At 38.0% G+C, this 23820-nt stretch overlaps 2 protein-coding genes across 2 annotated transcripts in view; one reads left to right on the forward strand and one right to left on the reverse strand.

The window, feature by feature from the left end:
* Positions 1-11340, reverse strand: part of WDR48 (WD repeat domain 48) — a 36995-nt gene extending 25655 nt beyond the window's left edge. Inside the window, exons 1-4 of the mRNA XM_014054622.2 lie at positions 11192-11340; positions 2493-2633; positions 620-698; positions 41-123 (exon numbers count right to left, since the gene is read on the reverse strand). Of these exons, the coding sequence (XP_013910097.1) occupies positions 41-123; positions 620-698; positions 2493-2633; positions 11192-11239 (351 nt within the window). The 5' untranslated portion in view covers positions 11240-11340. The remainder of the gene's footprint in view (positions 1-40; positions 124-619; positions 699-2492; positions 2634-11191) is intronic.
* A 7567-nt stretch (positions 11341-18907) lies between these two features.
* Positions 18908-23820, forward strand: part of LOC106539744 (sodium channel protein type 5 subunit alpha-like) — a 60412-nt gene continuing 55499 nt past the window's right edge. Inside the window, exons 1-4 of the mRNA XM_087712238.1 lie at positions 18908-18940; positions 19705-19986; positions 21881-21999; positions 23365-23454. Coding sequence (XP_087568364.1) covers positions 18908-18940; positions 19705-19986; positions 21881-21999; positions 23365-23454 — 524 coding nt within the window. The remainder of the gene's footprint in view (positions 18941-19704; positions 19987-21880; positions 22000-23364; positions 23455-23820) is intronic.

Below are 23820 nucleotides of genomic sequence, written 5' to 3' on the forward strand. Positions count from 1 at the left end.
GCACCACAAGTATTGCTAATTGCATTTTTTTGTATTTTACCTTATGGGTTCTTAGGGTTGACATACAAAACCCTTTATGTGCGTTCCATACTTTGACAGTAGTATCTGATGAAGCTGAAATCACTGTAAAAATAAAATGAACTGTTTGTCTTGACAAGTAACAAGAGAAATCTGTTTACAATTGAAACACACAATCGTTAGGACTGATAACTGTTCAGAAGCAAATGCCGGAGTTAATTAACAGGAGGATGACTTTGGAACTCTTATCTCTGGAGAAATTCAGCAGCTGTTTGTTTTTGCTCAATCTTGCCAATATCAGGGAAACATTTCTATTGTTTCAGAAATTCCTAATTAAACAAGTATTTTATTTTCTGATGCTTTATGCTACTTGGCAACATTATTTTATTTTTTTTAAAGCTTTATTTTTCAGTTATTTTTCACATTAGTTGATAATGGCTTCCGCTGTTTATCTCTACATCACAATATAAATTGGAATTTTAAATGACAGCTCTATATTGAAGCAGAGCCTATGAACACAGAATGGAAAAATATGCAAATAACAGAGATAACCGACACACATTGTTCTATTTCATCATAAAATATTTAAAAAGTTACTTACAGGTTTTACCATTGCAGCAAAGTACAATATCATTCACCCAGTCTGTATGATGTTCCATTGATGCTATATAGGGATCTTGCTGGAATTAAAAACAATATTTTGAGTTCTGTGTCATAAGAATTCTCTCGAGGCTGTTATTATGACAAGAGGCAGCTTCATCTATATTTCAGAATTACTATGTTAGCAATCAGTGCATCAATTGCCAACAATTTTAGGATCTATTTATTTATTTCAGCTATATATTAAGCCAGGGTTTAGCTATAGGATTGCAATTATTTGAAGAACATTTATTTGAAGAACATGGCGTGGCATCTTTACTGTAAGTCAGTCCTAAGATCCATTGTCACATTTTCTAGTCCCACCCTCAGTGAATGGGCTGGCTAAGTGCAAAATATCAGAAGAGATGACCACATACCTTGTTTCCCTGAAACTAAGATCTGGTCTTATTTTCTTTTGGGTCCCAAAGTAAGCTCCAGGTCTTATTTTTGGGGAATGTCTTCCCCGCTTATCTTAGGGTCACCTCAGCCAGGATTCCCACACTCTGACACCTGTCACGCTATTGTCCAACTTCTTCTGCAGCCGCTTGCAGCCAGACACCGTGTCGCCTGTTGCACTGGTGCCGCCGCTTGCAGCAGGCGGCACTGGCATGATGTGCCACATGGCGTCCAGCCACAAACAACCGCAGAACCAATCAGGCAGAGGTGCGACACGTGATGGGGTGTGGCTACGGCAGTCCTAAAGTAAGCAGGTGTGGGGCACATGGGGTAGAGCCGAGGTGGCGCAGTGGTTAAATGCAGCACTGCAGGCTACTTCAGCTGACTGGAGTTCTGCAGTTCGGCTGTTCAAATCTCACCGGCTCAGGGTTGACTCAGCCTTCCATCCTTCCGAGGTGGGTAAAATGAGGACCCGGATTGTTGTTGGGGGCGATATGCTGGTTCTACCACAAAACCGCGGACGACAAAATCACGGTCGACGAAAGCGCGTATGTGACGTCATCACAGCGTGACGAAAAAGATCGAAAAATGTAAAAATAAAGCTAAAACCTTCCCCTAACCCCGCCAAACCTAACCCTAAACCTAACCCTTAAGCTAACCCTAAACCTAACCCTAAACCTAACCCTTAACGTAACGAAAAACCTAATGCTAACCCTTAACCTAACACTAAACGTAACGCTAACGCTCTAACCCTAACCCTTAACCTAACCCTAACCCTAACCCTTAACCTAACCCTTACCTTTATGTGAATCGGCTTGCTGTAATTTAATTTTTATTTCAATTTTTTGATCTTTTTCGTCGCGTTGTGATGACGTCACATACGCGATTTCGTCGACCGCGCTTTTGTGGAACGCGCTTTTGACGGGTCACGGATATGCTGACTCTGTAAACCGCTTAGAGAGGGCTGAAAGCCCTATGAAGCGGTATATAAGTCTAACTGCTATTGCTATTGCTAGCGCCACCTCCACCCCCGGCTGTTTTTTATGTATGTAGTTTTTATGCACCTCGTATAACCAGATAGTGGGAGGGGCTTAATTAGGGCTTATTTTTGGAGAAGAACAGAGACAATAATTTTGTTTCAGTGCAAATTAGGTTGGCCTTACTGAATGGGTTCAGGCTAAGATATGATTAAATCATGGTTACTTCAAATCCCAGATTAAAATTTGCCACTTTTTGTAGATCAGATATCTGAAAAATCTGAGTAGCTTTCAAATTAAGAAAAAATATTCAAACAGTAAGCAAAAATAATGGAAATGTGATGCTAGCAAATACAACCAAACCTATTCTTTAATGATATAAACTGTCTTTGCTAGATAATTTGACCATATGTCTAAAAGTGGAAACATATCTTCGTAAAGTACATTCCGTGCTTAGTTTACCTTGTGTTGGTTTACACTCCATATCCTGATGATTGAATCTCGACCTGCAGTAAAAAGTCTGTTCAACGCTGGATCCAGTTGTAGTGCATTTACCCCATTGCGATTATACTTCTCCACCTCATCTCTAATTACATAAGAGACCTAAAACATTTGATATAAATCCAACAGAAGCATTAAGAAACAATAAAGCAGAAACATCATTCAGTTCAAGCATGCTCAAAAATATCTCATTTTCATTTTAAAAAAATGAATTCCTAAACAACTGATGTCTCACATCAGGGATGAAAAAATGCAGCTTGAGGTGGCCAAATTTCAATTCACAAATTCAGGAATGGAGCATTCCAGATAATTTGGGAATATACTATTCCTTTTTTATTATGCTGAATTGTCTCAGCATAATCTAGCAGGGAAACAAAGCAACAAAATTGAAATTTGGCCACCTGAAGCTGCATTGTTTCAAGTGTTCCAGATTGTCCCAATCACTGAAACTGCAGTTTTGTAATTTGGGCTTGTTTATTTATTTTTAAAAAAATCTAGATAAGCCAACAGAAACAATAATTAAGATGCACCATCCAGGTTATGCATTTTTAGATAAATGGACATGTTGATTTATTCTAAACAAAAAGGCCTATAGTGTTTTATCAAACTCACATGACCTGCAAATACTTTAATTCATCATTCAACATTCATCTGTTTCTAACAAGACCTCTTAAGAGCTTTCCCTGCTCAGGTGCATTTTTCTGCTCTTAATGTCTCATTTCATTACAGTCCTATGATCTCTGAAGGAAAAAGAACCCACAACATAGAGGATCTGTTCCTAGATATTTATTTTATTTATTAAGAAAATTTATATAGCTGTCCAACTCACTCACAGTGACTCTGGGCAGCTAACAAGAAATCCCAAATAATGTCCCATACACCCTGGCGACAACAATCAAACAAACAGCGTGGTGGGCTCAATATTATGGGACTCTCCAAACCTATTGGCTAAATCATATCTTCAAAGCCTCATGAAGTGTCTAAGTAGGGGCCAATCTTATTTCTGCAAATTCTTCTCTTTTAATCCAAGTTTTCATGCTAATTCCCCATGCCCAATTTACAGACACAGTCTCCTTATGTAAGACAATATGGTCTTATTATTACAGAATGACAGCACTGAGTTCATTAATATCTGTAATAATCAAAAGAAATATGAGATATTTCACAATTTCACCCAATTTCCTAAATCTGAGACATGATACAGATGCAGCTATTTTGCTTTGTAAATATAATTATGAATATAACATATTGTATTCTTTTGTATGGCAAGAAGCTATTAATCCTATTTCTTCCCAGTATTCTGAGAACAAAATAGATTTTTGATGAGAAAAATAATCAGCAATATGAAATATTGTTGCTACTAAAGAGAATTCTCAGAGTCACATGACCACTTTAGGGTTATTAGGAGTGTTTTAAATGCATTCTGCATTATCTACAGCTTGATGAGCAATGGATTCTGTCTTGCTATATTGTCAATACTCTTTTTCCTCCAGCAGGTGCAAAAAGGGGGCACATGCATAAATTCATGTTCCCTGCAGGGCGTTTACTATGATGAAATGCTGCCTGCATTTCCAAAAAGGAGCAGCTACATTCCACACGGCAAAGAGATAGTGAAATTTAGAAAGTTTGGTTGGGAGAAAAACAATTAAAACAGCTTCCTCCTTAGCAATTCTCAGAGAACATCTTTAATGATGCAAACTGTTTAATTGGAGAAGACTTTTACTCATAAAGGTAAAGTTTCCCCTCGCACATATGTACTAGTTGTTCTAGGGGGTGGTGCTCATCTCCGTTTCAAAGCTGAAGAGCCAGCACTGTCCAAAGACATCTCCGTGGTCATGTGGAGGGTATCACTAAACGCCGAAGGGGCACGGAATCCTGCTACCTTCCCACCAAACATGGTTCCTATTTTTCTACTTGCATTTTTTACATGCTTTCGAACTGCTAAGTTGGCAGCAGCTGGGACAAGTAACGGGAGCTCCCTCCGTTACGCAGTGCTAGGGACCTTTTTGATCGACAAGCTCAGCGTCTTAGCCACTGAGCCACCGCGTCCTGATTTTTTTTTATTCATAGGAAGGGAATAATATACTGTTGGAAGAAAAATCCATCTGGTTCAGTTCCAAGCAGGGAGAAAGACGCTGGTACTTGTACTTGACGCCTCTTCACCCATCGTGGGTATAGGCGAAAGACGCTGGAAACAACATGGAAGTGATTGGAAGGAAAGGTTTATTGAACAGAACCACAAAGACAGTGTGCAGTTTTGGGTCAGCTGGTTTGGTTTTATGTGAGCTTTTATATAGTTTTTACAGCATTTTGTAATCTGGAAGCTTGCCTTGTGTGTTTTTACTATTTGATTGGTTTTACTTGTTTCACAAAGGCTTATGATGTGTCTTAATTATCACTTCCTTAGTCCTAATCCTGTCAGGCATGTGTAATTGATTCTACCCTGTTATCTATTGCCTCTAGCCTGCCTTTCTTAATGTATAGGTATTGTTTCCACATCCCATCACTTTGGAGCTGAATTATTTTTTTTAATCTTATGAATGGGCTGACTCAACCTTTCTTAATAGGCACAAAGTATCTGCTGGGGGGTATTAAGAAAGTCTGCTTTCTGTCTTTCTCCATTTCTCCCTATAATATTCTGCCTTTTTAAAATATTTCCCAAAATATTACATTTTTCTGAGGGGGAGGGGGCTTCTCACAACACCATTTGTTTTTTTGTGGATCTTGGGGCTTGACAATTACACTTTCATTAAGCCTATCATCAATCATGCTGGAGTAACAGCTACCCCTTCTGCTCTTGTACAATGAGTGTAGCGGAAACTTTACAATACAATACATCAGTACTCAGCATTTGTTAATTACCCGGGTTGCTTTTTTGGAAGAGCATATAGTATATTACAGGACAAAATGTCCAAATGCATTGGAAAATTTCTGATGGTTCCTTTCTGATGGCTATGAGAAAACTCTGGGCTTAACTAGAATGTTAGTTTAGATTACTTTCATTTTAAATTCACTAGCCATGTATTGTACAAATCTGAGTATTTTATTATTGTTACTGTAAATAAGTTTTATTTACTTAAGTACAGTAGGTAGCAAAGAACTCTAGAAGAAAAGATTCCTGTAACTCTTTGTTTTAATGTCTGTGGAGATTCTCAATTAGCCGGGTCAACGTTGTCTCAAAAGTATTATTTTTTTAAAGGCAACTGAACAAGTTTTCCCCCCCAATAGTCCAGTTGTCTTTGTTTAATCAGCCTCCACATGTAGAAAAAATTCCTCTCATTGAGAGGCAGCTTCAAAGAAAAAATAGAAAAGACACCCAAAAGTCTAGAGAAGTTTATTCTCTACTGTAAACTTTAAGGAAAATTTATAGGAAAATCATTTTCTACTTTAAATTTATTTTCATATGGGGTACAATTTGGAAATGAAAAGAAATTCTTCTTGCCTTTTCTCCTCCCTACTGTCCCCTCTGCAAAATCTAGTTGATGGCATTGGGAATCCTCCTTTTAAATGCTAGAAAATAGGACTGTGAACGCTTATATATTTATCTTGCATTGTCCTATCAAAATAAGTAAGGTTAAGAAGTGTTTGTCAGTCACATTCCTAAATTTAAATGGAGATGTGCTTCTACAGCAGATGTCTTAGTACAATATCAAAGAACTCTTACCTTCTTCCATTTCACTTTTTAGGCTAAAGTCCCTCCCAAATGCCTATTTCTACCCAAATACTAACCAGAGCATCCCCTGCTTAGCTCGTCCACCTCCACAATTTGGCACACTTCAGAAACATAGGCCTTTGAATAATTTAAAAGAACTAGTATGTCAAAGAGTCCTCATGATGACAGAAAACTAATGGATATGTAAAAGAACTGGCATAACACGCTTTGTCCAAGGAACTAGTTTTAAGTAGTGAACCAAAGAAATTAGAAACTATGACGGCTCTCCCAAATAGGACATAACACAATGGCCCAGTTATTATTCATGCAATATATTTTCATCAAAAAATAAGACGCATTCATTTTGTCTTCTACTCAGACCAAATTTTTCTCAACATACAGGTGAAACTCGAAAAATTAGACTATCGTGCAAAAGTTCATTTATTTCAGTAATGCAACTTAAAAGGTGAAACTAATATATGCGGTAAGACTCATTACAGGCAAAGCAAGATAGTTCAAGCCATGATTTGTCATAATTGTGATGATTTTGGCATACAACTCATGAAAACCCCAAATCCACCATCGCAGAAAATTAGAATATTACATGCAATCAATAAAACAAGGATTGTGCATAGAACAATATTGGACCTCTGAAAAGTATAAGCATGCATATGTACTCAGTACTTGGTTTGGGCCTCTTTTGTAGCAATTACTGCCTCAATGTGGCATGGCATGGAAGCTACCAGCCTGTGGCACTGCTGAGGGGTTATGGAAGACCAAGATGCTTCAGCTCTTCTGCATTGTTCGGTCTCATGTCTTTCACCTTTCTCTTGGCAATGCTCCATAGATTCTCTATGGGGTTCAGGTCAGACATGTTTGCTGGCCAATCAAGCACAGTAATCCCACAGTCATTGAACCAGTTTTTGTTGCTTTTGGCAGTGTGGGCAGCTGGAAAATGAAGTCAGCATCCCCATAAAGCTTGTCTGTGGAAGGAAGCATGAAGCGATCCAAAATCTCCTGGTAGACGGCTGTGTTGACCCTGGTCTTAATGAAGCACAGTGGTCCAAAGTCCTGTTGCTCAGTGGTCCAAAGTCCTCTTTTCTGACGAGTGCAACTTTTGTCAAAAGCACCAAAAACTGGTTCAATGACCGTGGGATTACTGTGCTTGATTGGCCTCTCCGTTCTTCCTCCATACTCTGGATCCTTGGTTTCCAAATGAGATGCAAAAGTTGCTCTCATCAGAAAAGAGGACTTTGGACCACTGAGCAACAGGACTTTGGACCACCGTGCTTCATTAAGACCAGGGTCAACGCAGCCGTCTACCAGGAGATTTTTGAGCACTTCATGCTTCCTTCCACAGACAAGCTTTATGGGGATGCTGACTTCATTTTTCAGCTGCCCACACTGCCAAAAGCACCAAAACCTGGTTCAATGACTGTTGGATTACTGTGCTTGATTGGCCAGCAAACTTGTCTGACTTGAACCTCATAGAGAATCTATGGGGCATTGCCAAGAGAAAAATGAGAGACATGAGACCGAACAATGCAGAAGAGCTGAAGGCTGCTATTGAAGCATCCTGGTCTTCCATAACACCTCAGCAGTGCCACAGGCTTATAGCTTCAATGCCATGCCACATTGAGGCAGTAATTGCTGCAAAAGGGGCCCAAACCAAGTACTGAGTACATATGCAAGCTTATACTTTTCAGAGGTCCGATATTGTTCTATGTACAATCCTTGTTTTATTGATTGCATGTAATATTCTAATTTTCTGAAATGTGGATTTGGGGTTTTCATGAGCTGTACACCATAATCATCACAATTATGACAAATCACGGCTTGAACTATCTTGCTGAACCAAAGAAATTAGAAACTATGACGGCACTCCCAAATAGGACATAACACAATGGCCCAGTTATTATTCCTGCAATATATTTTCATCAAAAAATAAGAGGCATTCATTTTGTCTTCTACTCAGACCAAGTTTTTCCTCAACATACAGGTGAAACTCGAAAAATTAGACTATCGTGCAAAAGTTCATTTATTTCAGTAATGCAACTTAAAAGGTGAAACTAATATATGCGGTAAGACTCATTACAGGCAAAGCAAGATAGTTCAAGCCATGATTTGTCATAATTGTGATGATTTTGGCATACAACTCATGAAAACCCCATGAGTCTTATCTCATGTATTAGTTTCATCTTTTAAGTTGCATTACTGAAATAAATGAACTTTTTCACGATATTCTAATTTTTCGAGTTTTACCTGTATTCTAAACTTCTTTACTAGGATGTTTGGGGAGAGGACTAAATCTTTTAAAAATAATGTCTGCAAACTTAGCCATTTCCTGAAACATGCTGATACCTCCTGATAACTCCGATTCTTCATCAGGAACACCTTAATTTCCACAATGATCATTAAGTGAAACCTGAATGCCTAATCTGCCCTATCCAATGAAGTTATTCCGCTGATTAATAAAATATTTTTGGCAATATTTCTATTTGCATTCATTCACCTGATCTTCTAGGCAGTGACATAAATTGTAAAATATCAAAAAATTTAAACTCCAAAAATATGAGAATTACAATTATATGCACACCTGTGGAAACTCTAATCCAGTGCAAAGTACTATTATATACCTGCAATCTGCTGGTTTTTAATATCCATTTGTTAGAAGATCAAGATAAACAATATTTATCCAAATGTACTCCACTTTTCAAGAAACAGTTATACAATTAGTCCTCAACTTACAACAGTTCATTCATTGACCTTCAAAGGCACTGAAAAAAGTGAGTTATGGGCTGTATTTCACACTTATGAACATTGCAGCGTCTTCATGGTCACCATGTTCATGTGAGATCAAAATCCAGATGCTTGACAAATAACTTATCTTTATGATGGTTGCAGTGTGCTGAGGTCATATGATCCCCTTTTGAGACCTTCTGACAAGCAAAGTCAATGGAGAAGCCAAATTCATTTTATAACCATGTTATTAACAACTGTCATGATTCACTTAACAACTGGCAACAAAGGTCATAAAATGGGGTCAAAATTCACTTAAGAAATGTTTCACTTAGAAACAGAAATTTTGGAGTTGTGATCGTAAGTTGAGGACTACCTGTATTCAAAACTGACATGAAAAGCACACTGATGTGGCAAAAGCAAAACTATATATTTTCACATAGGAAATGATTTTGAGAGAATAGGAAAAGGATGGAGAACTGGAAAAGGTGACAACTGGTACTTTTAAAGCTCTAGCACATAATCATTTAAAAGCATTGGGAGTGGCTTAGGATAGTGGCTCCAGCAGGGAAAATCTAGGATTGCTGTCACTAATGGATGTAATAAAATGAGATCAAAGATAGAGAGAAGTCGATTCCAGGTTAAATATACTCAGCTTCAGATTTCAATAGGATTATTATCTTTTGGATATATTTTAGTGGAAGAAAGTTTATTCATTATAAAAAATAAAGTAATATATTGAATCTGCAAGAGTCCAGACTTTTTGTCTTCTGTAAGGTAGGTTCAATTCAAAACCAGAACACCAGTTCAAACCTTACCAAGTTTCAAGGTGAAATGGGGAGCCTCCCCCAGTCCTTATCCAAATAACTTTTTTTTCCTGGCCCACCCCAATTCTCATGTTATATTAGATCTGTGAAATTATTATTTGAAGAGGAGGGGGTCAACTTATTTTCCAAAGCACCTGAAGGCCAGACAAGGAGCAATGGATGGAAACTGATCAAGGAGAAATTCAAGCTAGAAATAAGGAGAAATTTTCTGACAGCAAGAACAATCAACCCATGGAACAGAAGTTGTCTTCAGGAGTTGTAGAAAATTCATCACTGGAAGCTTTCAATAAGAGACTGGACTGCCATTTGTCAGAAATAGCAATAGCACTTATATACTGCTTCATAGGGCTTTTACAGCCCTCTCTAAGTTGTTTTATAGAATCAGCCTATTGTGCCCAACAATCTGGGTCCTCATTTTACCCACCTCAGAAGGATGGAAGGATGAGTCAACCATGAGCCGGTGAGTTTTTTGAACTGCCAACTGCAGCTAACAGTCAGCTGAAGTAGCCTGCAGAATTGCACTCTAACCACTGTGCCACCTCAGTTCATGGTGTAGAGTCTCCTACTTGGGCCGGGACGGGTTGGACTAGATGACACAACAGCAGTGTTCCAGTATTTGAGGGGCTGCCCCAAAGAAGAGGGGGTCCACCCATTCTCCAAAGCACCAGAAGGCAGGAGTAGAAGCAACAGATGGAGATTTAATCAAGGAGAGAAGCAACCTGGAATTAAGGAGAAACTTCCTGACAGAACTGTCAGTGGAGCAGCTTTGTCACAAGAAGCTGTGGGTGTTCCATCACTGGAGGCTTCCAAAGGGAGACTGGACAACCATTTGTCCTGCAACGGCATAGGGATTCCTGCCTGAGCAGGGGGTTGGACTAGAAGACCTCCAAGGTCCCTTCCAACACTGTTATTTCTCTCTTCTAAGAATCCTTCCAACTCTGTTAATCTGTTCTGAAATTTTTAGCCGCCCAATTCCAACGGACTCTGGGCAGGCGAAGGACGACAGCCAATTCAGAGGTAGATAGGATTTTGGAGTTATTGTTGTGGTTGTTCTTTACAGCTTAGGTCGAGAGAGAGTGAGTGATGTGTCGGAGAGGGGGAGGGGAAGCCCCACGCTTCCTCTCACAGCCCGGCAACACGACACAGCGGCCTCCGAGCAACCCTTTCACCTCCTCCCCCAACGTGATACCCGACAGATTCTAGAGCTGGCAAGCCCCATAATCCCCGGCCGCGGTGCCGAGAGGCAATACGAGGTGAATCCCCACACAGGAGGGAGGCGAGAGGGAGAAAGCTGCCCGCCCACCCCGCCCCTCGCTCTGCCCGCCGAGCCACCACGCCGCTCGACCATTCGTGGCTTCGAGCAGTTTAGCTTGGCCACGACGGGCCTCCCGCGCCCCCCACGCCCTCCCTTCCCGGCCGGGCTCCCCTTTCGCCTCCTTCACCTGCACTTTCCGCCGCCCCGCTGTATTCTGTCGGTGATGAGCCGCCATCTTACATGTTGACACTCTGTCGTCATATCCGAGGGAAGATTAAAAAAAAAACGCCCGGAAGTCCCGCCTCTAGAGGCGGGAACGGCTGTTTCCCCTTCTTTTTAACTCAGGCACTGGGGCGGGTATGAGTAGAAAAACGGCCGTTACGTGCGAGGTGTTTTTTTTGCGCGGTTGCTGTAGCAGCGGTTATTGTGAAGCCGCGCTCGAGACTGCTTTTCATCTCGCGAGACCTGGAGGAGGCTGCAGCAAGAGGGCGCGGTTGCTTCAGGTCCACAGCACCCCGTCATCGCGATTGAGATAAGCTCCGCCTTGTGGCCGGGGCCCTCGGCTGGGTGACATCTCGGGCCGGATTTCCCGCCCTTTTGAAGCCTTTTCATGATTTTGGTTGTGTGAAGCTGTGGAGATTTTGTTTTAAATATCCAATAAATATTGTCCTCTTCCCAGCCCTCAGATTATGTAAGAATAATTTCAGGAAAATTAATAGTCAAAATATTTTTAAAAAATGTATTCTGAAATGAGGAAATAAGTGAAGAAAATCACATCAGCTGAAGAAAATTCCACAAAAAGTCAAATCATACCTCAAAATTGAGGTTGATTAGTACAGCTTTGTTAACCTTTGGCTTAGTTTGTCATGAAGTAATACTTGATTACTTCAATTTATTTGGGCATGTAATGCAATACCTGGGAAAATACAGCGTACTTCACTTAAACCTCCAAGGAAAGCTTGAAGGCAAAGAAGGTCCAGGCAGAAGAAGAACATCATGGTTTCAAAACCTAAGGGACTGGTTTGGACAAAACTCAGCAGCACTTTTTCATGCAGCTGTTGACAAAAATAGGATTGCCAACATGATCGCTAATGTCCAATGATGGATATGGCACAAGAAGAAGAAATACTTGATTACAGAGGTCAACTATGCAGGCTCTGCACAGCCAGATAGCATCTCAAATTTTATTAGCTTTATCTATTGGATATTTTCAGTAGAGTTCATTCTCTATGCGGGGGGGGGGGGGGGGAGAGAGAGAAAATAAAAATAATAAGACAAGATATAAATAAAACATGCACCAGTGTCTCAGGAACACCCAAAGAATCTCTGAACACAACGAAATCAGACACGTGGGCTGGCCAGCCAATCAGGTCCAATTTTCCTCCCATGGAGAGTAGCTGTGAAAAATTCAAAGCAATCAGAGCGTGATCTGACCATGACAAGGGACTCTACATCCAGGTCGTATTAAAGTGGCCCAGACAAATCCCATATCTAATATATGACCTTCACTGTATGTTGGGCCCTCAGTGATCTGGATCAGATTTATTGTGACAAATGTCAGGTACAAAGAACCAGAAATGACACGAGGTGTACAGAGTGGTATGATTATTGCTACTCACCTATACAAGTAGTCTTGAAGACCAGCTAGCTGGCGCACATATGTGCGATGGAACCCGGAAGAGAGCAGCTGGCTGGTGTGCCAGTGGTGGTATCCAAAACATTTTTACTACCGGTTTTGTGGGTGTGGCTTGGTGGGCATGGCAGGGGAAGGATACTGCAAAATCCCCATTCCTTCCCGATCAGCTGGGACTCGGGAGGCAGAGAATAGATGGGGGTGGGGCCAGTCAGAAGTGGTATTTATTTGTTCTCTCAACTACTCAAAATTTCCACTACTGGTTCTCCAGAACTGGTCAGAACCTGCTGAATACCATCTGTAGTGTGCATGCGGGTGACAGAACCCGGAAGAGCAGCTGGCAGCAGTGTGCGTGCCCACAGAGAGTGCTTTGCGTGACACCCCTGGCACACCTGCCATAGGTTCACCATCACGGGGATAGGGTCTCCTGCTTCAGCAGGGGGTTAGACTAGAATACCTCCAAAGTCCCTTCCCTTATTCTGTTACCTCTGTTCATAATTACCCTGAAGTTATTGCTTCCTTTTTCCCTCTGCCTAAACCAGCTCCCACCAATTTGCCATTTCTCCCATATCAGAGGGTCAAACTCAGGACATTACTATCTAACCAGTTGGTTGATTTGATTCTCTAGATTACTTCAGAATAGTTCAGCAATCCGTTGTCCCAGTCAGCCAACTACCTCTATACACAACCATGCGTTATACTCTTGGTTCACACCCACTCTTACCAAGATGACTGGAAGTATTAAGGGGTAATAGCCTGTCCTACAGAAAGAATATAAAAATCCCACTAATTCTATTAGTCTGGAATATTATCACTAACTTAATTGGAAACATTTGAATTAAATATTCAGAAGAACATCAAATGCTTTGTGCTCAGTGGACATAAAATAGTGTTAGAGTAGATGCATTTCTAACTTATAAATATTGTGAAAAGGGTCCATCTATTCACTGCTTTTTAAACCACATAAAAGACCCAAGAAATTATCTGAGCAGCAAAGGCTTTCATGTGTAATTACTGTAAATGAATAGTTGTTCATATCCTGTTAGGCATTTTATGGTACAGCTTCTGCATTGTTCTAGCCGTGTATATATTGTTCTATAAATCAGAATTAAGCATAGTCTGAAAAATCTTTGCTGCTTGTTTTCATGGTTCCAGTTTATATGAATGGTGCAACTTGCAAGGGGGGGGGGGAATCCAAGATTCCTGATGAAGTCTGAGCTCATAGCTGCAATCTTCATGATAGCTAAGGAGGAATGCACATTCTCAGCATCTAATTAAATTGTCTAAGATCCATAAAAGCTTATGCAATTATAACTGTCTTTAAAATGCTTCCAACATCTTGTTGGTTTTTGTTCAATAAGTGACTTATGACTTAAAATCTTTGCAGCATCTCCATAATCATGTGATCAAATTTCAGACGCTTGGCAACTGACTCCTACTTATGACTGTTGCAGTGTCCCAGGTCATATAATCTCCTTTTGTGACCTTCAGACAAGCAAAGTCAATAGGGGGAAGCCAGATTCACTTAACAACTACGTGACTAAGGTAAGAACTGAAGTGATTCAATTAACAACTGTGGCAAGAACGGTTGTAAAATGGGACAAATTGTCTCGCTCAACAAGAGAAATTTTGGACTAATTGTGGTTGCAAATTGAGGACTACCTGGATTCCCCCTCATCTGCCTTTCAATTCTTCGAACAATATTGCTGTAATTAAGTAGGTCACTTTGTTGCTTGTTTTTGTTTTCTCTTTCCATCTATCTTTCCCAGAATTATGGACTTCTCAAGGGAACTGCATATTTGCATAAAGGATCCACAGTATGGTTATTTCAGCCCGGTCATTGTATCTCAAGTTAGACTTCTTGATTGATTGATTGATTGATTAATTAATTGTTTTATTGATGGTTTTGATAGCATCCAAGTTCAAAAGCGTCAACACTCTTTTTATTGTACTTTTTCTAAATCTTAGTTTGAATGTCAAAGGGAAAACTATGTCAAAGAAAGTTTATTAATTTATTTGAAGGAAAGCCAGGACACCTGCAATGAGTTGAAAGAAAAGCAATAAAAACAGGAATGAGATCAACAAAGGAGACAGCAAATTTCCTAACAGGGGGAAGGTCTAAATGATTAGCCTCAACTTATCACACAAGGGGTCCTTGACTTACAACCTTTTATTTAGTGACTGTTCAAATTTACAACAGCACTGAAAAAAGTGATTTATATTTTCCATATTTACAGCCGTTGCAGCATCCCTATGGTCATATGATCAAAATTCAGATGCTTGCAATGGGTTCATATTTGTGATGATGCAGTGTCTTGGGGTCATGTGATTATCTTTTGCGATCTTTTGAAAAGCAAAATTAATTGTGGAGCCAGATTCACCTTACAACCGTATTACTAATTTAACAACTGCAGTGATTTCATTTAATAACTGTGGCAAGGAAAGTCATAAAATGAGACAAAACTCACTTAGCAAATGTTTTGCTTAGCAACATAAATTTTGGATTCAACTCTGGCCATAAATAGAGCACTGCCTGTATAATGCAGAGGCCCAGGAAAAGGCAAGAGGGTGATCACCAACAGGAGGAATAGAGTCGATTACAGTGGTGATATGTCCACTATTGGAAGATCTGAAGACCAGGTTGGGAACAGAAGCTCCTGGAGAAGATCAGTCCATGTGGTCACTAAGAGTCAACAGCCACTTGATGGCCATAGTCAATGACAGTAAGCAAGTGGCAGTCAGTGGCTAGCCTTGGTTGGACTTTGAAGATAAGCAAGACCAGGCTTATTAGTACTTGGGTGAGAAATCACCAGAATTGGAGGTAAAAAATACAGTTCCCTAATTCTGTCTGTCTCTGTTCTGTCTCTATGTCTCTCTGTCTGTCTCTGTCTGTCTGTCTGTCTGTCTACCTACCTACCTACCTACCTACCTACCTACCTACCTACCTACCTACCTATCTATCAAAATAGTAGAAGATCTATTTTTATCCCACTGCCAGGAAAACCTCATGGAAGTGTTCCTGAAGTTTCTCAGGGTGAAACTTGCCTCAGAAAATATTTTACCTGTGTGTTATAGACAATAACAATTCTAGAATCCTCTTAAATGTCACCTGAAGACTAGTACTTATATGTGATACTTCTAAATCAGCAACAAGACCTTTTAACAGGAATAGTTTTATTCAAAACTGCAGCATGACCTAATTAACATTAAAGTGCTTGAAAATCTGTTGTCAGCTAGATTTCTGGACATTTAGTGTTTGTTAAATCACCCTATATATTACATCAGCCCTGGCAGTGAATGCAATGGTACCCTTTATAAAAATGGACATCTGAGCCCTTATTCTATGTCCCCAAGGCTTTCAATACGGGGGGGGGGATCCCTGAATTGATATCCATTAAATACTTATGCATTGAATATATACATATAACTTAGAATAATATGTCTAATCTACATGTTTGTTAATGTCTTATGTACCATCAAAACCTGTATACTTCATTTATCAGAATTCTCAGCAAAGGACTATCTAGCTAGAGAATTATGGGAATTGAAGTCCAAAAATCTGGAGGTTCTCAGGGTGTGGAAGTCTGTATTAAAGTATATTCAGCTCCATCTCAATACTGTAATAAGAAAAGCTGTACAGGATATATTGGATATATTTTTATATAGGTAATTCTAGACCAAAACAAAACTCTTTGTTTAGTGACCGTTCAAAATTACAACAGCACTTAAAAAACTGACTCACTTATGACCATTGCAACATCCCTATAGTTACTGTACGTAATCAAAATTTGGATGCTTGGCAACTGATTCAAATTTATAAGGGATGTAGTGTGCGGAGGTCATATGATTCCTAACCCTAACCCCTTTGTGACCTACTGACAAGCAAAGTCAATGGAGAAGCCATATTCACTTAACAAACATGTTCTTAACTTAACAACTATATTGATTTACTTAACAACCTTTAAAGAAAGGTTATAAAATGGAGCAAAAGTCACAACTGTCCATTAACAACAGAAATTTTGGACTCAATTGTGATCATAAGTCTACCGGCTCTCTACATTCAATACTGCCTAATCAGTATTATTCAGTATTATTTCAATATTATACAGATTCTAATCAGTATTAGAATCAGAGGAAATAGTAATAATTTAAAAGCTGGCCATAATGTACTACAGAGAGCATTCAAACCAATTGCTTGTCTATACTGGAAAGGAAATTTCAGTGGGCAGAATTACATACAGAACTTTCTTTAATTACTATCAAAGGAGTCACCATGAAAATAAAGCACATGAAATAGACTTGCTGGCTCACTCTGTGCTTCAATTTAAGAGTCTGGAAAGAAGTAATATTGTCTAATTGCCCTTTTCCCTCAATTTTGATGAGCAAAACCTTTTTGTGTTATTAGCTTCACAATGCTTCTACTGTAGTGAAATAACTCATTTCTACTTAAAAGTTGATAATTACCATCTCCATTTATTTCCTCACATTAATTTATTTCCTGGGATATCTCTTGAAATCTCATTTGTTTCTTTCAGCCTTAAAACATGCGTTTTTTCCTCTTCACATCCCCATTCTACCAGAAGCCCACAGAACCAACCCTTTCCAGAGCAGGAAACAATAAGAGAGGAATATCACTGTTATTTTATCTGATAAAGCAGAGTATTTGTCATTTGAAAAGACTTAACTGGATGAAAAAAAGAATCTTCAAGATTAAGTGAGTCTGGATACTATTAAGGAGAAATATGTACTTATCATGATAGTAAACATTTCTAAATTGTGAAACTATGTGAAACAATGAGCAAAGTAATTTCGTATTTTCAATTATTCTTTTAAGCAAGAAAAAATACAAAATATGAAGAGTTGATAGTAACATTTTAAGAATCTTTAATATGGGGTATTTGATGTAGAGTCAACTAACTAATATAAAGATTGTGTATTTTCAAGCATCTTGCATAGAGTTCTATAGTTGATGGAATTCTGCTGGTGGTTTATAGTCTCAGTTACTGGTATATTAGAATTTATAATGTTATGGAATCTATAGGGCCTTAAAAGCATGGTTCTTGTTTGACAAGAATAGTTGTATGTTAATACGTAATGTATCTTACTTGTTGGGTTTTGTTCTAAAGTTTGCATAACATTCTGGTTTATTTACAGTTCTTGGAAAAATCCAATTTTCCTTCTTCTCCTTGCTTCAGTATCATATTCTTTCAAATATGTTTCAGATCCGCTTTCTCTGAGTTGGGTCTTTTTCCTTGATGCTACAGATGGAAGGAGAATAGATTTTCTTCAGTATTATCTTGTTGTTGTAAGAGAGAGATCCCAGATCTCACCTAGGTTTTGTGATTGTTTGACTTCTGAAGAATTAAAACTAGCTTATATAAAGGTCACTATATATCTGTCCTATCTTTTTCAATATTTTTTAAACAATATTTTTTTACCTTTATTGTTATTTTTGTAAAGAACCCAAGGTAACGAGTATCGTTAACTTAGTTATAAAATACATTTTTCAAATCTTTATTTATAATTTCTGTCTTTTGTTGTTGTTAAAATGAATATTCACTCAATAGACATTTATAAGAAGATCCGTGGTAATAAAATTAAGTAAAATGATTATCACAAATGCTAGGAAGATTTAAACTTCAAACAAAAATATGTATTGTATCTATATTATTTTAAGATAAATTTCTGTTTTAAAAGCAAGGTAAAGTTTGAAACCAGTGCTGAGTAAAATGAAAATTTCCCAACCTTGTTTTTCCATCTTCTTTTGCTTCTTGCTCACTATGTTTATCTCCTTGATTTAATGCATATATTTTTCTCCTCCATTTTGTTACATGAACCAAACTAGGAAGGCAATAAGCTTTACAGAAGTAAACATTTGTCTGTCTGTATCACTCTTAACCTTTTACCTATCTGTCTGTTTGTCTGTCTGTCTGTCTGTCTACCAACCTACCTACCTACCTACCTATCATCAATCATATATCTAAAAAATAGAAGATTTATGTCTCATTGCAGGAAAACTTCATGGAAGCATTCCTGAAGTTTCTTTGGGTAAAACCTGCCTCAGACATTTGGAAATTGTCCATCTCCCTTACAGAGGGATCCTGGACATTGTAAAAATAAAATGTTAAAAACAAAAAGTTGAATATAAAAATTTAAAAATAGGGCAATAGTGGTTAAAATGCGACATTAAAATTAGTTAACAGGTGGGGGGAACTTTCATGGCACTAGCCAGCTCCATGGCTACATATTCTTTTGTGAATCCCAACCAATATGACAGAGGAGTTGAGAACTATTGTCTTTAATGTAGGTGTTTTTAGATTTTTATTCCACATAGAGGTGATGAACATATCTAACACTCCTTCCTATTTCCCCCACAATAACAACCCTGTGATGGGGGTTGGGCTGAGAGTGAGAGAGATTGGACGAAAGTCATCACCTTTCATTCCTAAAGCTTGACTAGAATTCAGTCTTCTGATGATTGGCCCAATGTCATCCAGCTGGCTTTCATGTCTAATGTGGGACTAACACTCACAATCTCCTGGTCTCTAGGCTAGCACCTCTACATAAAACTGGTTGCCTGTGATATATGTGAATAGGTTCAAGAAACACTTGTCTAAATGCAAAGCTAGTGTTTAGTTTGGCCCTCATAATTAAGGGGCTGACCATATTTGATTCTTATGGTCCATTTAAACCAGTATTTGACTTAACTCATGAATGAGCAAAATTTTTGGTTTTCTCTTAACAATGGCTTTACAGCTAAAATCTGACATCTTAATTATGTCTTTGTTTTTGGAAGAATGGAGCAGTCTATTTTGTCCCTTAAATTAGATTTAAGTTAACTAATGTAAGTTAATCAAATTAACCAAGTACATAGTGCAAAGATAGATTGTAAATTTTCAAAGTAAATAGCTTTCATGCCTTTATGATAAAATTAAATAACCAAATGTTATTTGCTGTATGTCTAATTTTGCTGATGGCTTGATATACAAGCCATCTTGTATGATATGACTATAATTATCAGTTGTATTTCTCTTGCAATCATAAAATTTGTTTGTCTCCTTTTACAGTCCCAGGGCAGAAGGATGCCAAATTTTTCTTTTTCAACGGCCCATAATTTCCTCCGATTCACCCCTGAATCTTTGGATGCAGTTAGAAAGAGAATTGCCGAGAAGAAAGCCAATCGCTCCAAAGCCTCGGAAAAGGACAATAATGAAACAGAAGAAGAAAATATTCAACCACAGCTCGATCTGAAAGTTTTAAAAAAGCTGCCTATTCTTTATGGGAAGCCTCCTCCTTGGCTCATCGGAGAACCGTTGGAAGATGTTGACGCCTATTACAGGGATCATGAGGTCATACATTTGTGTTTTTTTAATATATCTTATTTTTGGTATAAAATGCTTTTATGAGATTAAAGTAAGTAAGCTACAGTAGAATGTTGAGGCACTCAAAAGTAGAGTTTTTTTCCTTTAAAAAAAAGAGCTGAAACATAAAATGGGTTAGTGTTCATGAATGGAAGAGTCCTAAATAGTTGAATTATGAAATATGTGTCTGAGTTTCAAATAGAAAATATGTACTTTATTGACTCTGGAATTAACTGTTGGTAGATGGCTGCTGTCAGAGATAGATTTGATCTAATCTGTAGATTAGAACCTGTGATAATATCTAGATTTCACAGATAAAAAGGAAACCAAGATGTGTGAAGAAAAAACATTGTATTTTATTTTAATTTAATGAAAAAATATTGAGGGGATTTTTATTAATCCAGAACCTATGACAGCTCAGAGGCTGAGATACTGTCTTCCAGAGTCTCTTATGCATCAGTTGAGGGAAAGAATGTGAGCCCAAATTGATGTAGTCTTCTCTGAATTTCAAAATTGTCAGACAAAAATGGGAAAGATTGTGGATTTCCTTCAAACTGAGATACTAGAAAAAACATTCTGGGGTTGTGAAAGAGTGCTTCTTACAGAAAAAGAAAATGTTGAAGAAGCTTTGGTGGGGGGGGAGGAATTGGAGGTTTAGACTTTAAATGAACCAGGACAGGCAATTAAATGATAAACGCCTAAACCTAGAAAACTACAAAGATTAATTGGGATGTACTAAAACCTATTACTGTTCAAAAGTGCATTATTGCTTATACAGCCTTAACTCTGCTCCTCCACAATATTCCCAGTAATTTTTGTTTCCAAACTATGCTAAAATATAGTCCGCCTGCAGTCTTCTTTCAATTACATGGTAATATCACATCATAATGATGCTTCCGACGGTATATATTCTGCCCTTTCCCATTTCAAGAAACAAAATTATGAGTTTGAAAATCAAGAACTGGATTTCCTGATGTTGGTCTGCAGAAAAACAGCCACTTGGAAAGTGCACAAACATTGCAGTCAGAAAAGTGGTATACAAGTAGTCCTTGACTTATGACCACAACTGAATCCAAAATTTCCATTCCTAAGCAAGACAGTTATTAAGTGAGTTTTGCCCCATTTTATGACCTTTCTTACAACAGTTGTTAAATGAATCACTGCAGTTATTAATGTATTTGCTGACTTGGTCACATGGTTGTTAAGTGAATCTGTCTTTCTCATTGAGTCTGCTTGTCAGAAGGTTGCAAAAGCGGATCGCATGACTCCGAGTCTCTGTGACAGTCATAAATACGTGCCAAATGTTTGGATTTTGATTATATGACCATGGGGATGCTGTGGTGAACATAAATGTGAAAAATGGCCACATTGTAATTGAAATGTTCATTAAATGAATGGTTGTAAGTCAAGGACTGCCTATAGAAGAAAAGGGTTATAAATTGATCTAAATTGTAAAGTCCAAAGCTGGTATCTGCTATGAGGAATCATAAAACCTCAAAATTGGCTAGTTTTTCCACCTAATGTAAGCATCAAGGTTTTCTGATTTTTTATATGTCTCATTATTGCCATGATAGGATAGGACTTGCTGACTTTTTGTATAAGAGACACAATTCTGTAGTTGCTAAGATTGGTATGTAGTATTTCTCCATGTCAAAATGTACAAAACTGCACTGAATTTATATTGGTGGAAGTATTTCAATCTTCCTACTCTGATATCCTTAAGATCTGTTTAGACTTGGCAATTCTGGGAGTTCTAGTCCAACACAAGGGCTTTAAGATGAGAGTTTGGTTGTTACATCATTTAAATAAATAATATTTAATATGCTCTTAAAAATCTCTTCTAAACAGCGTTACTTACAAATAATTTATCTATATTTTACAGACGTTTATGGTGCTATCATCCCGAAGCAGAATCTTTCGATTTACGGCCTCCAAATCTTTATTTTTATTTAGTCCTTTCCACCCACTAAGGAGACTAGCCATAAAAATTTTAATACATGTATATCCTTCTAATGTGAAAATGGGGATTCACTCAGTGATTGTTAGTAAATATGAAGGTTAGCTCTTTTTACATGTATACTAATCTAGGCTGGATTCATATAGTTTATAATTCAGTGTATCATGGAAATCTAGCCACTATCCCATCTTTTTATGTGAATAAGACATTTATGATATGCCAAAATATTGTTTATTGGTTTGAATTTAGCATGATATATGAAGACAATTGTATTTTCTTTCTTTTTTATATACTGTCCTTTTAGCCTAGAGAGAAATGAGTCTCATACAGGAGGCCTCTTACTTTCTTGCTTTTCTACCAAACACTGTACAAGTAATTTTCAACTTATGACTGCAATTGAGCCCAAAATTGTTGTGAGATAGTTGTTAAGTAAGCTTTGCCTCATATTACAACCTTTTTTGCCATAGTCATTGTGGATTATTGTAGTTGTTATCATGGTTGTTGTGAACCTGACTTCCCCATTGACTTTGCTTGTCAGATGATTGTAAAAGGCGATTACAAGACCCTGAGATACTGCAGCCAACATACATAATGAGCCAGTTGTCATTTTGATCACATAACCATGGAATGTTTATTAAGTGTGAAAAACAATCATAAGTCACTTTTTTTCAGTGTTATTGTAACTTCACTGGTAGTTAAGGACTACCTATACTGAGGGCCTTTGTATTCAACCTTCATTTCTGCATGACAAAAAGCCTGTAGCAGTTTGATACCTCTAACAATAACTAAGCTGTATCCTATTAACGAGGATCTTAACCTTAACAGTCACTAAATGAATGGTTGTAAGTTGAGGACTGTCTATAGTTGTATAGTTGTATATATGGATTCCATATGCTCAGTCCCAACTATTTCAGCATAGGGAGATTATATATACCTAGCTGTAATAAGGACAGAACTAGTCGCTTAATACACCATACTACTGTAGTCAGCAACAGTCATGGCAATAATTGGGTTTTATTAAATTTGGAATAGATCTTTTGTGATCCCAGCAACTTTATATCACTTTTGATTGGATTCACATGTTCTATTCACCCCAAACAAAATCCAAACACTTGGGTTCCTCAGTTCTCTCATGATGATCAAAATTAGGTGGGTTGGATTTATAACGAAACCATTTTGAGATTGAATATTGGGTCAATTGACCCTGCTTGAGCCAATGTAAATGAGGAGTGAGGGTCATAACCGGAAAACTGAGTAGAACAATTGCATTATCCTATTTTTTGAAATGCTCCCTTTAATTTAAGAATACAATTGAAAAAGAATCACTTTTTACCATATTAACCATAAATTGAACATACAAATGCATTTTTCCTTCTTCAAAGGAAGATAATTTCCTTAACGTTATTCACTATATTTATTGCATTTATAACATGTGTTGTTCTTGTCAACTGTGTTTTTATGGCTTTAAACAATCCTCCAACTGATGGCAACACTACTGAGTAAGTATATTCTAAACTTTCATATTTTCCCCACAAGCAACAATTAATGGATCTAATGGACTTGACAGAGCTACACAACACAAGCAGCAGTGCTAAAGCCAAAACAGTTCAGGGAATCAGTCCAAACTCTGAAGCTGAGAATTCAAGCATAGCAGGTACTAGCCTTAATATGTTCCCAGTGAGCTGGCTGAACTTTTGCCAGATTTTTTTCTAATCAGAGCTTCTGCAGCCCTTCTTATGTTCTACCTGATTCTATATTAAATATCTTCAAGAAGTTATTTTAATTCTTTTCCTTGTTGATGGATTTTGACCTGTATCCATGAGGTGAGTCATAAAAATCAAATTGCCATCAGGACTTGGAGAAAC

The sequence above is a fragment of the Thamnophis sirtalis genome, unplaced genomic scaffold (assembly GCF_051295495.1).
Source record: "Thamnophis sirtalis isolate CommonGarterSnake01/CBP01778 unplaced genomic scaffold, rThaSir2_p1.2 scaffold_4, whole genome shotgun sequence".
NCBI lineage: Eukaryota > Metazoa > Chordata > Lepidosauria > Squamata > Natricidae > Thamnophis > Thamnophis sirtalis.